Source organism: Caretta caretta, chromosome 1, assembly GCF_965140235.1.
Source record: "Caretta caretta isolate rCarCar2 chromosome 1, rCarCar1.hap1, whole genome shotgun sequence".
In the NCBI taxonomy this organism is placed as follows: Eukaryota; Metazoa; Chordata; order Testudines; family Cheloniidae; genus Caretta; species Caretta caretta.
In genome coordinates, this window is record NC_134206.1 from 60,579,916 (window position 1) to 60,602,950 (window position 23,035).

Here is a 23,035-nt window from a genome sequence, read left to right on the forward strand (position 1 = left end):
GTGTGCATCCATAACACTGATAGGTGCCTGCAGCCTTTACTGCACCTTCTGTAAATCTTTTTCTATGGGAAATATGTTTAAATGGTCCTAATGGTCTGATGGAGACAAGCCCTTTTTTACAGATCTTGAGGTCCTCAGGAGGACAAGCAGATCATAGGTAGTCCACTGAAGCAGAACACCTCTTTGATTCTGCAGGTCATGAAGTTGTCCGCTAGCCGGGGTCCTGGGGCTAAAGGTCTCCTAAGGCCTATATAAAAGAAGTCTAAGTCCTGTGAAGTTCTGGAGGTCCACACAATCAGGGATCCTCTCTCCTGCAGAGTCTAGGAGTTGCGTAGGATCAGCTCCCGTTCTATTAATCAACAGGATAAACAGGGGAAGCTGGGAAGTGAAGAACACCATTGTTCTTTTTCCTCCACTGGTTAGCCCCCAAGTCTTCAGGTTTATCTAGATTAGGAAAAGAGATCCAGGCTAGGTTGGAGTTAGCCAATATATGCAGGCCAGTTAGGCTACTTGGGTTGCTGAAGAGCCTCACAAGATTTCCTGGGGTAAGGAGTAAAAAGAGAAGCCCCACAGAGTAAAGAATCCTTTCCTTGCTCCCTCTGGCCAATTTCCTAATGCTTTCCGTGCATGGAGGAGTGGGTCAGGGGTTCTTTACTCCAAGTGCCTCCTGCATGGGACCAGGGAAGGAGCAGGAAGTGGCTGACAGAATAGGGAAGGGCTTTTCACTCCATGGGACCTGCTATGTGGAGACACAGGACATCATCAGGGTGGACATAGAATCATAGGGTTAGAAGGGACTGCAAGGGTCATCTAGTCTAACCTCCTTCAAAGATCCAGGATTTGGATTTTCAAAGATCCCCCCCCCCCAGCACCTCAATCCTCTGCCCTAGCCCCGAGCCCCCTACCACACTCCAAACCCCTTGGTCCCACTCCCATCACACATCACCTCCATATTGGTACACATAACAAAATCATTCCACACATGGATATAAAAAATTGGAGGGAACATTGCTATCCAGCCTCCTTTTGAAATCCTCCAGAGAAGGAGCTTCCACAACTTCCCTGGGCAGTCTCATGACATTCTTTATGCCACAGCATCCCTGGCATGGAGCCAAGCAACAGCAACAGGTGATGGGTATTTGGGATTGCTCCTCCATGTTGCCTCCAATCTTCCCATTCTATCCGTTCTTTCCCCACACAGATCTTAGGTCTTTAAGGAAGATTTTAAAAATTAGCTGTTACTGTCTCTTTAATGGAAGTTTTTTTTCTTTTTTTAAATTAATGGGCTTTGTACAGTGATACAGTAGGAACATAGACACTGTCATATTTGATCAGACCAGATCTCTATCCAGTCCAGTATGCTGTTTCTAGCAGTGACCAGTGCCAGCCTTCACAGGAAGGAGGAAAAAATCTTGTAGCTAACATGAAATAACTTGCCTCTAGGGGAATGTTTATTCCTAAGCCTCCTCAATTAGTGACCATCTTATGGCCTGAAAGTTGAGGGTTTATATCCCTTTTAAATTATTTTTTTATCCTAGCTAATGCATTTGTGAAAGAGGGTAAAGAAAATATAGATTTGTCACATCTTTACCTGTGAAGCAGAGATGTGACATCCTGTAAACTAATTACAGAATAGTTCATTCTAGTCAGTTGTTCAAGGGTAGTGTACAGTTCCATTATTAAATCCTTTTTTGTATGCTTCAACATTAACTTTAACTTAAAATACTTAAAGGTTACTTAAACAACCTTTTGGAATTGGAATTGGAAAATACAGGACAGCTACACAGAATCATGGATTTGGTGATGAGTTTGCTGTCCAATTGCAGCATAGATGCTATTTGTATCATGGACATAACCTAACCATGTTTAGCCACATCTTATAAGCATTCTAAAGCCAACCACATATTCACATTACAAACTGCAATGCAGCCAGGTCTGGGGACAACCATGCTGTAAACAGATCCTCTCTCTTTATTGTACCCATAGTGGATGGTTACAATGCTCTAACAGAGTCAGTGTGAAACACTTTTACTAAATTATAAAAGTTAATTAATATTTTATTGATTTCAGCTATCTGTGGCAAATAAAGTAGTTCAATCTATTAGAAAAACAACTCACAAAATATATGAGTCTGGCCCTGGTGCACAAACTATCTGTAAGTATCATTTTTAGTACTATAATCAGTATGACAGAATATCCTCTCTACCACAAAGCAGTGTGTAGGACTGAGACCAAGGTTGCAGATAATAATCTGTTTCCTTTTCATTCTCCTACAGATTTAGCTCCTGGAGGTTCAGATGACTGGGCTTATGATCTTGGCATTAAGTATTCTTTTACCTTTGAACTTCGGGACAGAGGAACACATGGATTTTTGCTTCCTACAAATCTAATTAAACCCACTTGTATGGAAGCACTTAGTGGTATCAAAGCAATAGCTTTACATGTTACCAACGTTTAATGTGCTATATTTTAATTTGGCATTTCATTGCTTGAATTGGTAATTTAGGTGACCTGATGGGCAGTGTCATTCATTCGAGTGTGGTTTTTTTTTTAGTTCACTCAAATAAAAGGAATTACTTACTGAGTTATTATAATTATTATTTGTTTAGGAGCAACAGGTTGGTGTTTCATTCATTATCTTTCACCTTGACATATATTAAATTGCTTCACAATTTGGCTTAAATGTAGCCATCTGTAGAGTGAGAAGGGTAGTGACAGATAAACTACAACCGTGCAAATGCAACCTCCCAAGCCCAATAATATTCAAACAAATACATGTTGTCCGTTTTAGTACCTCTTTAGTGTTTGCTTTTGGAGAATTTTTGAATAATCCAGTTCACTCACACCAACAATGGTGAAAAGCAACTTTTAAAACAAATTGTAATATTTGTACCTGAAGTGCTTGTGTAACCCACTGATGACAATGTTACAGGTACCTCCCTGTGCCAGATCCACAGAGGGTATGAATGTCTTACAACCCCAGCTAGAGAGCCATGGCTCTGTAGCCATGATGTAGCCACGTATGTTTTTAGCACTAGAAGTCCCTGGTTTAATCCCTCATGTTTCGGCCAAGATGGTGGCAGTTACCTTTGAGGTGCCTCGCCATGGAAGTGGGAACAACACCATATGACTGAGCTAACCACTCACTATTACGCAACACAGCTCAAATGTCCAATATTCCCAATCAGGCCAGCATCTGAACAGATTGAAGAGATATGCCTATAGAAAGTCCAGTCAAAAAGGGGAACTCGCAGTATCCAGTCAGACGTACTGACCAGACACCAAAAGTCTGCTTACTGCGGGGCGGTGGAGGTATCACGTGATTAACTCTCGCCAGTCCCTGCATAGCCAGGGCCGCCTCCTACCTACAGGCAGGCACCTTGTCAGGCTGCAGCAGCTCCTGTCCCAGCCTCCGAGCAAAGGACGGCCAACTGGTGCGGGAGGGAGATGAAGGTGATCCAGTAAGCGATGGGGAGAAGGGGTGAGTGACGAGGGCGAGGCTTTGGGGAGAAGAGGCAGAGGAGGAGCGAAGCCTGGGGGAGCAGCTGGTGAAGGGGGCAGAACCTCAAGGGATAAAGTGGAGCAGGGGTGGAGCCTTGGGGGGAAGAGGCAGGTCAGGGGTGAGGCCTTGAGGGATCCCTTTACCAGCAATTAGAAAGGTGGCAACCCTACTTCTCTACCCTAGGCTAGGCCCCGCCCCCCCTCATTTCAGGCCCCGCCCCCTTCTCTTCCGCTGACCAGGCTCCTCCCTCATTTCAGGCCCCGCCCCCTTCGTTTTCCCTGACTAGGCCCCACCCTTCCGCATTTCAGCCTCGACGTCTCGTCCCCCGCCTCATCGTTGCCCTGCGCGGCCGGAAGTTGCGCTGCTACGCATGATCATGGCGGCCCGGCGGCTTCCGGTGAGCCAAGGCTCCTCCTCCCGACGGCGGCGGCAGCAGCGGCGGCGGCGCTGGGGCCGGCCGGTTCGTTGCGCTGCTTTCCCGGCAGCCCCTGGGCTTGGGAAGCGCCGTTCGGTTGCCGGAGCGGGCCGCGCTCCTCGTCTTCCTCCCCGTGTGGCTCGGCGCTCAGGCCCGGGAGGACGGACTCCCCCCTCGCCCCCTCCCACCCTCTCCGCCCCGGGCGGCGGCGGAGGAGGCGGCGGGGACCGGCCAGGCAGCGGAAGGAGCAGGTGAGTGTGGCGCCCCGGCGGGGAAACCGGGCCGGGGCGGGGCGGGGCTCCCCCCCGGCGAATAGGCCCCTCCCCCCACCGCCGCGAGGAGCAGGCCAGCGGGGCCCCGCATCCCCGTGCGGCGGGGGGAGGGGAGCTCGGTGCTGGCGGCGCCTCCCCATCCGCGCCGCCATCCTGCGCCCCGCGGGCCGGCCAGAGCGGCTGCAGGGGCCGGGGGTCCCGGTGGAAGCGCTGGGCTGAGGGGCTGTGGCTTGGGAGGGCAGCGGGGCCGAAGGGTGATGGCAGGTGGCTCCCGGGGAGGGAGTCGGAGAGTAGCTGGTGGGGGGCGCGGGTTGTACCAGGCCATGGGGTGGGAAGGGGGAATCGTGATGCAAGGGCAGGCGGGAGCGGATCGGCCCCAGGCTGTGGGGGCGACTCTGCCCTGGCGCTGAGATGAGAATGGTGGGGGCGGGGGGGTTGGGAGAGAGGAATGGGGGGAAGATTGTGCGGGGTGTGATTTGTGAGAAGAAGCAGGGGTAGAGCTGTGGGTCAGACAAGGCACTGATCAGCCAGAGAGCCTGCGACACTTGAACTGCCAGCTAGACCTGCCATCCTACCATTTCTGTGGTTGGTACTTTACAGAGGGGAACCCTGTTGTGGGCTCCTCATTGCCTCCCAGATATGTGATCTCTGTCCTCTGTGGGCTTCAGGGTACTGGGGTCCCTGTCACAGCTGCTGAGAGTAGTGAAATATAATCAGCCTTTTTAGCTGAATTTAGAACTTGTCAGCCCTTATAGCATCGATCCTGAACCTTGGTGCTTTTGTCTTTTCTTTAAAGTCTTCTGTCATTGACGACCATCTAGAACTTGTAGTTTAGGCCAGTGGTTTTCAACCTTTTTTCCTTGTGACCCAGTTGAAGAAAATTGTTGATACCCGTGACCTAACATAATGATATCTTTTCACTAGAGTTTTCATAAAATCATAATATTGCAATACATTCCAGCTTAACTCACTTTACATACCTAACACTAGACATTAGTCTTAGTAAGCTATGGTAAGGAGTGTGGGAGGTGGCCCAGAGTAGGGCAGAGGGTGGTGTGTGGGGGTGAGTGCTCTAGGGTGGAGCTGGGGATGAGTGGTTCAGGGTGCAAGAGGGGGCTCAGGGCTGGGACAGAGAGTTGTGATGCGGGGGTGAGGGCTGTGGGATGGCGCTGGGGTTGAGGCGTTCAGGATGCAGGAGGGGGCTCAGGGCTGGGGCAGAGAGTTGGGATGCGGGAGGGTGAGGGCTCTGGCTGGGGGTGCAGGCTCTGGGGTGGGGCCAGGGATGAGGAGTTTGGGGTGCAAGCAGGCTGCCCAGGGCTGGGGCCAGAAGACTCCCCCCCGTCCTCTCCCTGCCGGCAGCAGCTAGCTCTGGGTGAGGGGCCTTTCTGTGTCTCCCCCTTCTGGCTCTGGGGCTGGGGGAGAGGCCAGCCATAGCCCTGCAAGCCCCAACTTGCTACCCTCCCCAATTCCCGCCCACCCCCACCTCTCTCCTCTCCAGGTCCCTGCTGTGCGGCCCTTGAGAGCTGCTGCGCAACAACGATCTTTATAATTTTAATTAGCTAGTCTGTTATGTGTCTGACATTCCATGACCCGGTACTGGGTCATGATGCGTACTTTGAAAAACATTGGTGTATGCTGATGGCCCAGGTCCTCAAAGGCATTTAGGTGCCTGATTCCCATTGAAATCAACAGGAGTCGGGTGCTTACATATCGTTGAGGATATGGGTTTGTGTGACTAGTATTATAGATTCTTCCTTTTGTCTCCAGCATCACACCTGGGGATTTCTACTGGCTCCTCGCGAGACCGAGACCATTGCTTTTTTTTAGATTGGTCTGCTTCAAGATCTTTTGCAGTGTAGATTCTACTGTACAGTAGATTGTGTGCTACTGAATGGGACCTAATGGGAACTGGCCGTTGCATTTAAAGACAAAGGACTTATCTTCACTACAGGGGGGAGTTATGCTAGTAGCTGGAATTGATGTAGCTTAGGTCAATTTACCACGGTGTCTTCACTCCACTGCCTCAATGGGAGACTCTCTCTGGTCGACTTGCCTTAATCTTCTTGGGGAGCTGGAATAATAGGGTTGACTGTCGATGTAGTGGGTTTTCACTAGATCGATCCCAGCAGTGTCAGTCTCCCCGTAGTGAAGACCAGGCCTTAGTATGGTAAAAGTTGTTTTGGGAAGTGGCTCCCTACCTTTTCAGACAAAATGTGAAATACCATGCATATAAGACATCATCCATATTTTTTTTTATTGCTTACCTTTTTCTGTAATCCTAGGGACTGAATTGTTGCATTTTACCAATAGCAGGCTAACCCCAATTCACAAATGTAAACACATTGCTATCAGAAAAGAAGTACTTGTGGCACCTTAGAGACTAACCAATTTATTTGAGCATGAGCTTTCGTGAGCTACAGCTCACTTCATCGGATGCATACCGTGGAAACTGCAGAAGACATTATATACACACAGAGACCATGAAACAATACCTCCTCCCACCCCACTGTCCTGCTGGTAATAGCTTATCTAAAGTGATCATCAAGTTGGGCCATTTCCAGCACAAATCCAGGTTTTCTCACCCTCGCCCCCCCTCCCCCCCAAACTCACTCTCCTGCTGGTAATAGCCCATCCAAAGTGACAACTCTCTTCACAGTGTGTATGATAATCAAAGTGGGCCTTTTCCTGCACAAATCCAGGTTCTCTCACTCCCTCACCCCCCTCCAAAAACCACACACACAAACTCACTCTCCTGCTGGTAATAGCTTATCCAAAGTGACCACTCTCCCTACAATGTACAATGTAGGGAGAGTGGTCACTTTGGATGAGCTATTACCAGCAGGAGAGTGAGTTTGTGTGTGTATGCGGGTGGGGGGGTGAGAAAACCTGTAGCTCACGAAAGCGCATGCTCAAATAAATTGGTTAGTCTCTAAGGTGCCACAAGTACTCCTTTTCTTTTTGCGAATACAGACTAACACGGCTGTTACTCTGAAACATTGCTATCAGTTACTTACCGTTACTGGTCTATACACTTAAGATGATAAAGATGCTTTGTGTTAAATAAGAGGTGTAGTTTACTTAAAAAAGAAGCCATGTTCATAGCAGAGGGTTGTAAAAACCCAACTCTGAGTAATTATTTGTTGCATGTCAGACACAAATTTTCATGTGTAACTTGAAGACTGGTAATTTGGTTTTAATTTTAAGTTGACATTCCAGTTTTTCTGAAAATTGGCTTCTCTATATGAACATACAACATTTAACCTTTTTTTAGCACTCTAATGTGTGGAGAAAAGTGTCATTATTTATCTCTTAATGACATTAGTTTGCTATATCCCAGAATACCGTAGCATAATCAGTGTACAGTTAAATTTTTAAAAATATTTTCAATTTAAAAAAAGACTTGTTTTCTAATGGGATATTATTTATAGCCAGAGCTGGCTTAGACTTGCTGGGGCCCAGGGCCAAAGCCCACCCCTGAGAGCTTCAGCCCTGTGCGGTGTGGCTAAGGTTACAGGCCTCCTGCCTGGGGCTGAAGCCCTTGCACCTCGGCTTTGAAGTGGGGCTTGGGCTTTGCCGCTGTACCCACCCCCCCACACCCTCGGTGGTGAGGGTTGGCTTGGCTCAGCTTTGGTCCCCACTCCTGGGGTCCTGTAGTAATTTTCGTTGTCAGAAGGGGGGTGCGGTGGAATGAAATTTGAGAACTCCTGATTTATAGCATTTTAAAGATGGACACTATTCAACATGGCAGAGGATGATAACTTGTACAGTCAGGCAATACACATAAATTGCCTTGCTTGTTAGTGCCACCTTATTATCATTTGTTCTTTTAGTTTTTACATTTCACTTAGACAATGAAAATAGTCTACTCAGTGCCACTTTTGTTTATAATCAGTTTCCATTTACTCTCAATTGCTAGCTTTTCTACTGAAGCAGGATGCTATTATTGCAAGGGAAAGTGTTTGTTTTTTCTGCTTTTTAAAACAAAATCAGTGATAAATCAACAATGTTTCATGTGAACATTTTTGTTAACTTTAGATTTTGTGAAATTGTATTTTTACAAAATCTAAATGTTGGACTACATTTGAATTATAGTTATATCATTACTATTAATTTAAATGTACACTATATTCTATCCTGAATCATGGCATAGTATCATAGTATAGCAGCTGCTGTTACTTAAGTAAACCCAGTGGGTGTAATCTCCTTCAAGTGTGTAATAAAAACCAATGATTTAAAAAAAAATTATTTGTATTGAAATTGGATTTTTTATTTAAATACCAACTTATTTAAAAAAAAACTATTTAAAATTAAATGTGAAATTATGACAGTTTATTAAGGCCTACATTTATTATAATATATTAAAATAATGTAAAGTAAATATTAAGCAGTACACGTTTGCTACAGAAGTCTTAAAGAAAGTCAAACCACTGAACTGGTGGAAATCACTGACTAAGCACCTAGAACCAGAATTTGTTGAAGTACTAGACCAGCTTTTGACAGCAGTAGTTTCTTCTGTAGGTGTAGAGAGAGTGTTTTCTTCATTTTAGAGTGGTAGCCGTGTTAGTCTGTATTGGCAGAAAGAACAAGGAGTACTTGTGGCACCTTAGAGACTAACAAATTTAGTGGGCCCACTTCATCAGATACATGCAGTAGAAAATACAGTAGGAAGATACATATAGATACACACAGAGAACATGAAAAAATGGGGGTTGCCATACCCAACTCTTAACGAGACCAATCGATTAAGGTGGGGCTCTTAGCAGCAGGAGAAAAAAAAACTTGTGTAGTGATAATCAGGATGGCCCATTTCAAACAGTTAACAAGAAGGTGTGAGTAACAGTAAGGGGGAAAAACCTATCCTTGCAACAAAGCCCGTTGCCAACTCTGCCCACATATCTATTCAAAGGACACCATCAGAGGGCCTAGTCACATCAGACACACTATCAGAGGTTCGTTCACCTGCACATCTACCAATGTGATATATGCCATCATGTGCCAGCAATGCCCCTGGACACTCAATTACAGACCTAAAAGTTGCAATTATTCAACAAAAACATTTCAAAAACAGACTCCAACGAGAAACAGCAGAACTGGAATTAATTTGCAAACTGGACACCATTAAATTATGCTTGAATAAAGACTGGGAGTGGATGAGTCATTACACTAACTAAAAACTATTTCCCCATGCTAATTATCCCCCTACTGTTACTCACTCCTTCTTGTCAACTGTTTGAAATGGGCCATCCTGATTATCAGTACAAAAGTTTTTTTTCCTCCTGCTGATCATAGCCCACCTTAATCGATTGGTCTCGTTAAGAGTTGGTATGGCAACCCCCATTTTTTCATGTTCTCTGTATATATATCTATATCTGTATATAGATATATATATATATATATATCTTCCTACTGTATTTTCCACTGCATGTGTCTGATCAAGTGGACTTATCCCATGAAAGCTTATGCTCAAATAAATTTGTTAGCCTCTAAGGTGCCACAAGTACTCCTCGTTCTTTTTTTATTTTAGTTTATTCAGCTAGTTCAGTTCCATGACTATCTTGAACGACATGGTGACTAGAAACAATCAATTCAATTCACTAACTACAGATAATACTTGCTTTGTTTAATAAATCAGTTCTAAATGCAAAATGTTTTCCTCCAGGGTAGATTGGAAGAGGCCCTGGAGGTTTTTCGCCTTCCTCTGTAGCATGGGGCACGGGTCACTTGCTGGAGGACTCTCTGCTCCTTGAAGTCTTTAAATCATGATTTGAGGACTTCGATAGCTCAGACATAGGTGAGAGGTTTATCGCAGGAGTGGGTGGGTGAGATTCTATGGCCTGCATTGTGCAGGAGGTCAGACTAGATGATCATAATGGTCCCTTCTGACCTTAATATCTATGAATCTATGTTTTGGTAAACTTTTTTCTCACATACTCAGTACCTATAAGGTAATTTATTAAACTAATACAAACATTTAAAATGCTCTTTGTGCATTTAATTGAATTTGTTTCCATCCAAATAGTTTGACACAATTCACAAGTAAAAAAAATTAATCATCTAGTAAACAAGAAATGCATTGTTCACCATTTTCTAACATCATAAAAAGGGAAAAAATAAGATTCCAAATACATACAAGTTAAATTATATACAGTAAAAGCTGTGTTATTCTGCACTTTGCCAACTGAAAAACTCTAGAAACCAGCATTTTGGGAGGGTGTGCAGGACACCGTCTCTGGGAGTGAGTTTGGGTGTAGGAGGGGGAAGGGGGTTGGGGTGCGGGGTGCGGGGGAAATTTTAGGGTGCCGGATCTGGGCAGTGCTCACCTTGGGTGCCTCCCTACAAGTGGCAGCATGTCCCTGCTGCTGCTGCCCCCAGCCTGCTGGCTCAGCAGCTCCCATTGGCCTAGGACAGTGGCCAAGGGGAGCTGCGGAGGTGGCGCCTGCAGGCGGAGGCAGCGTGCAGAACCGCCAGAGCAACAGGGACATGTCGCCGCTTGCGGGGAGCTTCCCAAGGTGAGCACCGCCTGGATTTGGTGCCACTGCCCTGAGCCCACTCCCGCTGCCAAACTCCCTCCCTCTTTGTTAACCGGAATTTCTGACTTACCAGCACACACACAGATATCTCCATTCCCATTCTCTCAACATGCCGAATAACAAAACTTGTACTGTAACAGCTTAAATAAGTGTCTATAGATATAGTGTATCCTTCTGGTTAGCAAAAAGAAGTACCAAATTTTGTGTAAAGGCTGTATTTACTTGGAAATCAACATATTTTAATGGTTACCAGCTAATGAGAATCCGCCTTTCTTTAGGAAAATAATTAAAAAGTACAAATGCAATACAACATTAAAATCCATTATTTAAATTAAGGTTTCCTGCTTTTTTATTTAAATCATGATTAATATTGGTGATTTAAATCACTTTGATTTAAATTGTTCCACCCGTTACACATTATCATTAACAGAAGGAAGGAAAATATTACCCGAACGTTATTATTTGTATTGTTGTGGTGCCTGGGAGCCACCGTCATGGATCAGGACCCCAAACGAAAAGGCAGTCCTTGCTCCAGAGAGCTTACTATCTAACTATAAGAAAGAGACAACAAATGGATACAGATGCATTGATGGGGAGTACATGTGAATTCATTTGCAATATAGTAATACAGTTAATTCTGTTCACTAAATGTTATGTGTCATGCACTTGAAAAAGCTTCATTAATAATAAGCCATCTTTTGTACTGCAGAGTGGTATAGAAGTATCTACAAGAGAATAAGGTATAATTGTGTTCATGGTGTATTGCTATTTTTTTATAGTGCCGCCTTTGGATTGTATATAAATGGGGGGGGGGGAAGCAGTATTTTGTTGTTAGACAGTTTAAATAATACAATTAACCCTGTAAATTGATTAAGTATTATAAAATTGATTTCCCTGTCCTGTTTTCCTTATTATTTTTCTATGATATTCATTAATAGTGATAAGATGTCATGGAAGTTGCAAACTTCTAAATATTCCTAAATGTATTTAGTTACTAAGTTTTGTCATGTCGCTGAAATAAATAGTTAACAGTAATTCCTTCTATTTAGATTAATTTAAAAAAGATATTTCCCAATTTTGTGCATTTAATGTATTTGTTGACTGAGTTGGAAACTGTTGAGTGCTTAAGGCTCTATCCTCACTGGGGCTCAAACAAAATTTGTTGAACAAGTTGAAAGAGGAGACACAGAAGCAGATCAGATGGGATCAGGAGTCTGAACTGCATTGGTGATCATTGTAGGACTGTTTTTTTTGGACTGTGGTCAAGCAAGTGTAAAAGCACTTCTTAGAGAAACCTAGGAAGAATTAAAGTAATTTGCTGAATTTTATGGGGACACTACATTTCAATTGCTCTTGGCTATCTGTTAAATTGTTGGCTGAGAGAGTCAGAAATAAAACTTCCCCCTTAAAATTTTGGAATCCCTCCTTCCCTCTGCCTATATAAGAGTGCATATGGAGGAAGGCAAGGGGAATGTTCCTTATTCTTGCCACAACATAGTCAAAAACCAATTTTCCTCACTACTTGCATGTAAAATATCGACTGTATTTTGTGCATTTAATTTCCTTGGTTGTTGAAGAATAAAAAATTAGTGATTCAAATAAATGCATTCTACTTAATTTCATAAATGTGTGTTACAGTATATTTGGTTCTCAGATATGCTTGCCTCTGTCTCCATAACCATGCTTGGGCCCTGATCCTGTAACTGGCTCCAAATGCATGGATCCCCATGGAAGTCAGTGGGCCTTTATTCTAGGGTCTAGGGTCTGACCATGCAGATCTGATTACAGGATTAAGACCCTTATGTGCACTTTGATGGTCCTTGAAAGCAACATGCTGTGCGCTCATAGCATGCTGTTTTCACTTGGAATGGTTTGTCTCACCAATTTTTTTTTTCGGTTAGCAAAGTACATGATTCTCGTTGACAGCTGGAAACGTGCCAAAATTTAAAAATGGAATTGATCGTATGGTATCTGAACACATGCATACAAAACTCCATTTAAAAAAAAAACTTGGTGAAGTGTGAAAACACTTCTTCCATGTTCACAAAACTCAAATGGCTGAATGGAGTTTAACTAAAAATTCTTTTGGCTCAAAAGAGTATGAAGCAATTATGGTCCAAAGTGTAATTTTCGTGTGAATGTTATAGGTGCCTAATCGCAGGTAGTTAAAATGAAAGTACCTCTTTAGCCATAAGTGTGCTGTTATTATCACAATACTATAAAAGATCTATCCTTTTAAAATTGAAAATCATCTTAACTTTTCTGTAGCCATGAATTCTAAAAGTTTTAGTTGCTGAGTGAAGAGTAAATTAAAAATAACCAGTTCTGTTTGTTGCCTTTGTTTTTTTGAAAATAAAGGGACATTCTTCTTACAAGGCAAGATGAATGGGAACCCCTTATCAGTGTGTTCCTATTCCATATATCATATGCTTCTACTATGTTCCTGTGACTCCTTTTTGTGCTAAATAATCTCATTTTACTCCCCTTTCATATGTTGACCCTCCCCCCATCCCATGCCGTCTTTCATACTGTTCTTGTAAACTTTTCTGTTTCAGATGTCTCTTTTAAAATGAAGCCTGTGAAAGTGAATGCAGTATTTGATGTGTGGTCTTACTATTAATATATACAATGCCTTTTTAATATATTCTGTATTCTCTTCCTCCCCCCCCCCCCCCATCCAAGGATCTAATTGCATGGTACCTTAAAAATTATCCAGGTGTTTCGTTCAGTCTAAACTGTAGGGAACAACCTTGAACTGGAAGGGAGCTGGGCTAGTCTGGACTTGATGTTTCATTCTCTAACTTCGACAATTTATCTTTAGACTTTTTAACCACTGCTGCACATTGAGCTATCCACAATGACTCCTAATTATTTTTCTCAGAAGACTGGGCTAATTTGAACTCATCATCTATATACAAATTGAAATAATTTCTCCTGGTGTGCATTACATTGCATTTATTTACATTTCATTTGCTGTTATATTGCTCAGTCTTCTAGCTTCAATAGAACTTTCTGGAGTTCCTCAATATTCTCCACAGTTTTTACTAACCTAAATAACTTCTTGTTACTGGCAAGTTTTACTATTTTGCTGTCTGTCTTCACCCTTCAGATCATTAATAAATGTTAACCATTGTTTCTAATCCCTAGTACATCCTACAATTAACTTTTCTCACAGCATGTAGCAACCTTGCGCATACAATAAAAATGTGGTAATGTGAACATTGATTATCTGAAAGAATGTTATGTCCCAGGCAAAGATTTGGATAAATAGTCAGGGGACTGGGAAAGCCTCTTGCAGAGCCCTAAGCTGTCTCCTGCAGTTTATAGAAGGGTTAAAGAGCTTAAGGAGTTCAGTGTCTAGTTTTCTACAGAGAGAGAACATTGCCCTGAAGTCAAAACTCAGAGAAAGAGCCAACATTCAGATAACCATGAGAGTCAGATAACGAAGTCTCAGTGTAGTGAAGAAATCAAGAGACATTGTCAAAGGTGCCAGAAATGTAAAATGTAGGTTACATTAGTAGTATTTTTTTCTTATGTAATGGATTTTTCTTAAAACTGCTTGTGGATTGTTTTCACACAGACTGGCTTTCCCAAGCTGATTTTTCGGTATAAATTGATATCACTTAAACAAATGGAGAATCATTTTGGACTCAGTTCTCCTTCCTTTGTAGCCTCTTTCTCCTGTCTCATATCCTCCTCTCCCCTTATAGCTTCCCTCCTTGGTCCCAGGTAAGACAGATTATGGCTAGGAAGATTTGTCAAACGTAAGGTGTATCTGTTTGCAAAATGTATTCAGTTCTTTTAGTAATCAGAAGTACATCAGCATTCTTTCTTTCAAGCACAGCAGTTGCAAACAGCCATACAATAACAAACCAGCATGAACAATGAGCATGGCTAAAGTATGGCAGGGGAGAGGAGAGGATGGCTGCCAATAAATTGTCATAAACAGTGAGGGGAGAAATGGGAATTCCTTAGAATCGTTAAGTTGCTAAACTGAGCCCTCTTTACCAGTCAAACCCCATCTCTCGAAAGAGTGATTAAATACCATTCAAAGTGCTCTTTACACTTGAAATCAGAGGTAATGGCCAAACACACATGACCAAAGAAAGCAGCTGTTTTGTGTTTGCTGCCTGAATGAGCAGAACAGCATCTGATGTTCTCCCAAAGGGATGTTGGGGAATCCAAAGCAGGTCATAGAATAAAATTTAAAACTTTCCTTGTTGGTGTTCAGTTGACTAGTTTGAACCAATTTTGTTGTTAATCAAAGGCATCCCTTTAATCAGGTACATTCCATTTATTTATGATTCTTCCGTTCCATTATTCGTCACCTCTGCAGAAATTCTCCTGTAATTTATAGCATAATAATTTTTTCTTGTGAATTCAGTGGCAGTAGCTCCAAACTAAAGGATTTTACAGTTTTGCTTTTTTTTTTGGTTGAAGTAGTACAAAATGTCAAAAATTAGAAGGAAGGTCACAGTGGAAAATACCAAGACCATATCCGATAGCACATCCCGAAGACCCAGTGTGTTTGAAAGGCTTGGACCCAGCACTGGAAGTACTGCAGAGGTGAGTTGTAAAAGTGTTTTTCTATTCCTTCCCACCCCAGCATCTTCTCTTCCAGGACATTAGTGGGGTAGAGTTGTTCATGAGTACTGAATATTCAGTCATTAGTCATGTTAGTAAAGGTAAAGAGAACACATTCACACTTAGATGTTCAAGATATTATTAATCTTTAGATTTTCAAATTACTTGTGGTGTTCCAGCTTCTAGTGAGGAGCGGTAACAATGTACATTTACTAATATTTTTATAAACCTAAATTTTTTATCTGGCAGACTTAATGCTCATTGTTGGTTTTTAATAAAGTAAATTACTGGTGGATGGAAATCTCAGATAAATGGGAGTAAATGTGGACTCATTTGTTTGTTCTGCCACACTCACACCAATGGTATTTCCAGAAATGAGTGTGAAATTCACCTAGTAATGTCTGTCTCTTAGACACAGTGCCGTAACTGGCTGAAGACTGGCAACTGCCTCTATGGGAACACATGTAGATTCGTACATGGCCCTTCACCACGAGGTAAAGGCTATAGCAGCAGTTATAGAAGGTAAATCAAGAACTCACTTTGAATTGTTCACATGCTGTAGGAAAATAGCTTTTTCAAATATGTCTTCTGTAAAAATTTGAAATGCTGTGGTGTGCCTAATGGTATGTTTTATCAGTAACCTTATTGGATTGTGAAGCTGCTGAAAACAAGTAACTTGGCAAGATGCAGTGGGTTTTCCCTGGATTTTGTTGTGTGTGTAACTTTAAAAAATAATTAATAAAGTGCTCTGGATGCAGATTAACTTCTTTTTCATAACAGTGTTTTAACCTACCTTGAAATGGGACATGCAAGTACTTTAATAAATGGATTTTTGTGTAGTGTGTCACTGCAACTTCTGTCTTCCTCTCTTTCTGCTACTAAAATGCTGTTTTGCAACTGTTAAGGCAATACTTTCAAAATCACAGCCCATATCCCTTTGCCTTCACCAGTAACAGTATTTTTGTTGGAGAGTGAGGTGGCTGTTCTTTTTCTCCAGTTGTGAGGAGACATGCTAGGACAGTGGCTCTCAACTTTTCCAGACTACTGTGTCCCATTCAGGAGTCTGATTTGTCTCGTGTACCTCCCAAGTTTCACCTTATTCAAAAACTACTTGCTTACAAAATCAGACAAAAAATATGAAAGTGTCACAGCACACTATTACTGAAAAATTGCTTACTTTCTTATTTTTACCATATAATTATATATAAAATAAACCAATTGAAATGTAAGTATTAGAGCAGTATAAACAAGTCATTGTATGAAATTTTAGTTTGTACTGACTAAGCAAATATCTAGATGAGCTGATGTACCCACTGAAAGACCTCTGCTTCACCCCAGAAATACACATGCCTCTGGGTGAGAACCACTGTGCTAGGATAGGAAAGTGTGGTTTCATGACCACCTCTGCAGACAAATGTCCAGCAGAGAGATTAAAAAAATGTGCCTTTGTTAAGTAAAATGAATGCACTTTATAATGACTTATAATATTATACACAGTGCTATCTTTCAAAAAGGGCACTGTGTAGTACCATGAGTCCATGCTGCCTAACCAGAACTGTATTCAGTAAGCCTGTATCATTCTTTCTGAAGGGAAAAAAATGATTTAATAATTTTCACTTCAGCACCTTTCATACAAAGATGTCACAAACATTAATAATGCTTCACAATGTCCCTTTGAGGTAGGAACTAGCCTCACTGTATAGATGGGTAAACTGAGGCACAGAAGTTAAGTGACTTGTTGAAGGTCAAACAGAATGTCTGGCATGGATGTTATGGTTCTATTCCTAGCTCTGTTTCCCATTTCTATGCCTTAATCTTAAGACCATCCTAACTGTCATTGCTTATAAAGCTGTAGCAACTGGGATACAAAATACAAGTTATCTTTAAGCTTTTTTCTCAGTATGCAAGGGAACGTATTGTAATGTTATGTGCTGAATTCTCCAAACAGCAAAGAAGAGAGGTGCTTCACATGTAAATGATTCTAAACTTACCTTTATGTGCTGAATGTCACTTTCCCTTGCTACAGTATTTGGAGCATTGAGTGTATAGCCCTTCTTGCTCATTTTTTTTTTTAAAAGATGTTTACTTTTAATGGCTAGCAGGTTTTTTTGTTTTTAATTTTTTGCTTCATATAAAGGCATGAAGTTATCACTGGTATTCAGGAATAATGTTGGTTTACATCTTTGTTTATATTAACTCTTTTCTCCTATAAGTTTTATATGAAAGTCAAATTACATAGCTTGCTGCTTACTGACTCAAAACTTTGGATAAGTGAGCAACCAGAGCATTTGGAAGCTTGCTTTAACTCATCTATAGGTCTTAGCAAGGCACAAAAGAGTCTGTTCTACACTAAAGAATTTTGGCATCTTCTGTACCATTTTGTATCAGGGAACATCTGTCAAACACTATGTTCAAAGAACCTGTACAGTTATACTGTCTCCAAGTAAGTCTTGTAAATGCTTCCGTCTGCACTATTTCAGCTCAGACATTGTCAGTTCTATGGTATCTGGGAAGCCCAGGTGTTATGGTTGCACTGGGTCAGTTGATCCTCTCAGCGTAGTCCCATGATTGTCTTGCAAGCAATTTTGGTAGCAGAAAATATTGCCACCTCTCCCTGCCCCTCCGATTCCAGGCCTGCCCAAAAGAAGCCACAGTGATACTTAATGTATCTATCCTGACCATTACACCCTCCGCAAACCCTAACCCTAGGGTAGGAAAACAGGACACATATTAGCTTCTTCAAACTTCAGAAACATTAACATAAAACTTTATTTGTACTTTAACATTCCCTGTTCTCTCCCCATGGGCCTTGGTCTGTTAATGACAATCACAACATAAAATAGATCATCAGAGAGACACATCGGCACATATGCTGCATTCCTCTTGAGAAAATTTAATAACACACCAATAAATTACTATGTACGTTACTGGGGGACAAGGATGGCATCACGGTAAACAGCTGCCTGAGCCCTATCTTTGAGACATCAGAGTTACTCCACATCCCAAAGTGAATCCTAGTTCTCTACTTACCTGCTAATGGTACCTCAGTAGCCAGTTGTTCATCACTCCTCATATACTACCTGATGTCTGGTACACCTTCTTGAGGGATCATTTCATGACGTGAGGCATGAGGTACAAGATGACTGGCTGGACTTCATTATTTTTCCTGGAGAGATGTCTTCCCTCCGTGTCCTGGATTGTTATAGCAGAATCCAGGCACAGAGTGCCATCAGCAGGTGTAGGGAGATCTGGTTGCCTTGTGCAATAGTGTTGTCATAGAGTTGTTTGAAGGCACAGCCCATGCTCATCGCAAACTATGCAAGCTGTACAAAACCACTTGAAACAATTGTTGGAACAAACCACCGATGAAACCAAATACAGCGTAAAGTTAACAGGTACAAATATGTGTATGATGTATTGAGAGGCACGACTAATAAGAGAGAGATGAACTGAAAACTCTGACGCAACCTTAATTACTGCCTCGCGACCACTCAAGCATAATATGTGCACACAGAATATACGCTATACATAAATATACATTGTACATGTCTGTGGTGTAGTTTATATATAAATCGAACTTAAACATTATTTAAAAGAAACAATTTCCAGTGTACCAGATGAAACATTTGTAGAAAATTCAGTCAGTTCATGGGGGTTTTTTTCTGTGCCCTAAACCAAAGTACCCAAACCAGCCAATGCCTCCTAAGCAATCACCTGCTAAGGAGTAAACCTATTAACTTAGTTTCACCAAATTACTTATTTTTACTGTCTTTGTTGTTTTGTTATTTGCAGGGGAAAAGGGTTTACCTTCATTTCACCTCAGTGTTTGTCTCCCAAAGCAATAAAAGATGACAACCACACAATGCTTTTTTCTGCTTCTAATTTCCTGATGGCCTTCCTCATCTTAAAGTAGTTTTTAATAATGCCTAAATAAATTGAGCTGTTTTGGTTTCCAGCTTTTTCCAACTTAGAAATGTGTATTGAGAGTGGTGGGGTTGGTGGGTTTCCTCACTTATCCTGAAACTTAAGGAGAAAGCCCTACGCATTCTAGTAGCATCAGATTCTTGCTGTTGGAAGGTTCTGTTGCTTCTCTGATTTGCCCACAGAGGGTATTATGAGAACAATGCTTCAACCAGTGTTCTTGTGGCAAAGTATGTCATCCTTAGATTATATATGTAATCTCTCTGCCATGTAAATGAAATTTGGTCAATTCCACAAGTCCTCCCTCATGTAGCAAGTTTGGGATTTTTGATGGAACTGATTTTTAAATAAAATTGACACAAAACATTCAAAAAAACCCCACTTTTTGTAATGCTGAAAGCTATTTGTGGAGGGAACGAGTAGCATAGAGCGTCTTTGAAAAAATTTTGATACAGCTGAAAGGAACTTGTTTTAGAGGATTAAAAAATTACTTTTAAAAATGAGCTATAATTTACTTAAAACTGTAAATTTAAAATATGGTGCAAGTACACATATTAGGAAGGTGACTTTTAATTATATTTATGTGCAGGGTATTTTGTTGATTAGTACTGCTGGGAAAGAGAGCAGATGGAAAAACCCCTGTTACTGTTGAACCTTTCCCCTGACTTGTGTGTACAATTTTGCTGCACATTAAATATATTTAAAAGCAGGAGGAGGATAAATAGGAGTCACTGGCCTTTTTATTGGATCTTTTTAAGATAGTACCTTATGGCCATATTTAACATTTTAATGATGGAAAATATTGCAGAAGAGAAAATTGAAACATAAATAACAAGGCTTCAAATAAGCAATTTTTAAAAGTAGAAACAAATTTTATTTTTGTTCTTAAATATCTGCATGTACAGGAAATACTTATTCCCAATCCCTCTAGGAAAAAAACAAATGCTCCGAGAAGTGGTTTTCCACCTTTTTTTCATTTGTGGATCCCTAAAAATTTTCAAGTGGTGGTGCAGATCCATTTGGAAATTCAACCTGTGGTCTGTGGTTCTCTGCCACAGAAGTCTTAGACTGAAAACTGGCTGAACAGAATTCAACTGTAGATGTTGCACGTGCTTGGCATGGCATTTGATGCAGCTTGAGAAAGGATGCTAACCTTTGGGGTTCTGTGATAACAATAACACTTCTGGGTTTTGACCTGTAGGTGGGGGTAGTCACATACTTTTTATTGATAAGAAAAATTTCCCTTTTCTGGGATCTGAATTTCATAGTCACCTTTTGCAGATCCCTTAGACATAGTCTGTGGGCCCCCAGGGGTTGAAAACTTCTGTCCTGAAGCAAATGGAAGTTTCATTATTTCAAATATTAGACAGGCTTCCTGGAGCTAGTAGTTGATCAGTATCTTTCAGCGTAGCTATAACAAAATTGGTAAAGATATAAAGCTAATAACCTTACAGAACTATCTGAGATGAGCATCAGCAGTAGGAATTAACAGCCATTGCGGATTCACACAGCTCAGTATTCAGCTAGGTTTATTTAGTGAGAACAATAGATGGCTTTTAACTTAAAAGGCCGTGCATATCATTCACTTCAGCCCTTCTGTTTAAGGACTTGTCTAACCACAAAAGTTGTACTGATTTAATTGTACGGTTATATTTGGTATAAAGGTGCCTTATTCCAATACAAGGTATTCCCTAAGAGGGGGAATAAGCTATATTGGTATAAGGCACCTCTATACCATAACTACATCTGAACTAGGGGTGTTGTACTGTTGTAACTATTTCAGTTTTTAAAAAAATCATACACCTAATCAGGATAGTCATACGAGCACAAAAATTGCATGTAGTCTTGGCCTTAGGGTGCAGGTTGTTGAAACCTGAATTCAAGTAGGCTTCCTTTTGTTTGCAAAAAGGCCAAGGCAATGTGTGAGTGGCAACTTTGAATGATCTCTGCTCAAAGGCCTGGTCTATGTTCAGAGTTGCACTGGTTTAAATAAAAGTATGGTTTTTCTTTAAATCTAGTGCATCTTTGAATTTATACAGAGCCAACTGGAAGGGTTTAGTGGGTCATGAGTGTGAAAACTAGAGCTAGACAATAGTTGGGAAAAGGGAGACATAGTCAGCCTGGCTGGAATTTTGAATACAGTTGTGAAAGTGAAGCTGCATCTGAGTTATAAGCTGCACTCAGCCCTGCATATGTCAGTTTAATTGGACTAGTAATACAATATTGTACCAAGTCATTTTGCTTCCAGTGAGAAAATAACCCATTCCTGAAGTTCAGTCTTTCTTGACTGCTAGGAAGCTGTTACGTGATTTTAATTTCCGAAAGCTGTTTAGTAACACCAAACCCATTAAGATTTAACTAGTTTTCCTCACTTTTTCTGGGTGGGGATCTTAGGCGTCATGACTGAATTACTTAAAATCAAATTTTGTGAACAGATTTTTCTATAAAAATTAGTTACAAAAATCAGTAAAGGAAATTGAGTGTCCTTTTCCTTAAAAGGAAGTGGCTACATCATATGTCTTTCTGCCTTATACAGGTCACCAGAAAGGCCCACTGGGGATCTTCGGGAGAGAATGAAGAACAAGCGTCAGGACGTGGAGACTGAGCCACAGAAACGAAATACAGAGGAATCATCCTCTCCCGTTAGGGTAAGAATGGAGGGCATGGAATATCCAGCCTCCCTCAATAGCAGTAGGTTAGTGTGTTTCAGAAACGTGGTCATTGTGAATTGTTTAATATTAAATAAATAACATAATGTGTTATAAAATATTTAATTTCATATTTTATATTAAATATTTAGTATTTAATATTATCGTGCATCTGTATAGTAGTGTCTTGAAAGTTACCAGAATTCCTTACAAATTCCACAAGCTGAAATGCATATTATAAAATTTTGACATTTAGCTACCTCTAGTGTGAAACATGGAAGCTATTTAACAATATAGCAGAACCTTTTGAAATTGTCAGTAAAATGTACCAGCCCCGGCAAACACCTACTAGCTCATTTTTACTTTAAACACTGACATGTATAAAGCACCCACCCTTATTCACATTATAACACATCATTTACTTGTTAGTCACCCCCAACTCCATCTTGCTTATCAGAAAACACCCCCTTCATAAGCCCATGTAGTCACTACTCCATGTATTCATTCCCCTGCTATTTTCCCATCATTCACCATGGTTCATCAGTTTTTACCTCTGCAACAAATTCACCAATTCTTGTTCTCTGCCATCGTCCAATCCCATTCCCCCAATCAATTTTTTTCTCAGCGAAGTCTATATCACCTTCTCCTCCACTGACATTGCTAATGAAGAGAGACAAAGTTGGTAGAGCTCCTCTGCAATTGGACAACAGCTGGAACATTGGTTTACTTTAAGTATTTAAATTTTTTTCACAACCAAAAGGGCTAAAACCTTTTTGTTTTTAATGAATGTTTTGAATTCTGCGAGCATTGTTGGCATTATTTCTCTTCTGGGTCTGTTCCTTGCTGTATGTAAGTGGAAATTTGAAAGACTGCTATAAAGGAATCAACAGGAACTGCTGTCACTAAAGTTACATAATGGTTTCCATTCTAACCTTGTTTTCAGTTGCTGATAACTTGCTGAAATTTTCAGTGCTGTCAACTCTCTACACTAAGGTGATTTTTTTTTAAGTTCGAGCAAAAATGGTTCAGTTCTTGAGTACAACGAGAGTGGGAAAAGTGTATTTTTCCCATGAATAAAAAAAGGTGTTATGACTTAGTTGCTGTGTGCAACCTCAGTGTGGACGTTTTTTGAGCACTTAACTAGGCAGCTATAATATTCTATT

The 23,035-nt window shown here is 41.2% G+C and overlaps 2 protein-coding genes across 9 annotated transcripts in view; both read left to right on the forward strand.

Moving 5' to 3' along the window:
- Positions 1–2,584, forward strand: part of CPB2 (carboxypeptidase B2) — a 38,512-nt gene extending 35,928 nt beyond the window's left edge. Inside the window, 2 exon segments of the mRNA XM_048831183.2 lie at positions 2,071–2,155; positions 2,277–2,584. Of these exon segments, the coding sequence (XP_048687140.2) occupies positions 2,071–2,155; positions 2,277–2,458 (267 nt within the window). The 3' untranslated portion in view covers positions 2,459–2,584.
- A 1,314-nt stretch (positions 2,585–3,898) lies between these two features.
- ZC3H13 (zinc finger CCCH-type containing 13) overlaps positions 3,899–23,035 on the forward strand; it is a 55,474-nt gene continuing 36,337 nt past the window's right edge. For 2 of the 8 annotated variants that reach the window (XM_048850612.2, XM_075128614.1), the window contains exons 1-4: positions 4,036–4,168; positions 15,160–15,285; positions 15,716–15,825; positions 21,761–21,872. In XM_048850612.2, coding sequence (XP_048706569.2) covers positions 15,169–15,285; positions 15,716–15,825; positions 21,761–21,872 — 339 coding nt within the window. In that variant the 5' untranslated portion in view covers positions 4,036–4,168; positions 15,160–15,168. Of the gene's footprint in view, positions 4,169–15,159; positions 15,286–15,715; positions 15,826–21,760; positions 21,873–23,035 lie in introns of all 8 variants that reach the window. The other 6 variants (XM_048850564.2, XM_048850594.2, XM_048850604.2 and 3 more) reach the window with 5 other exon arrangements.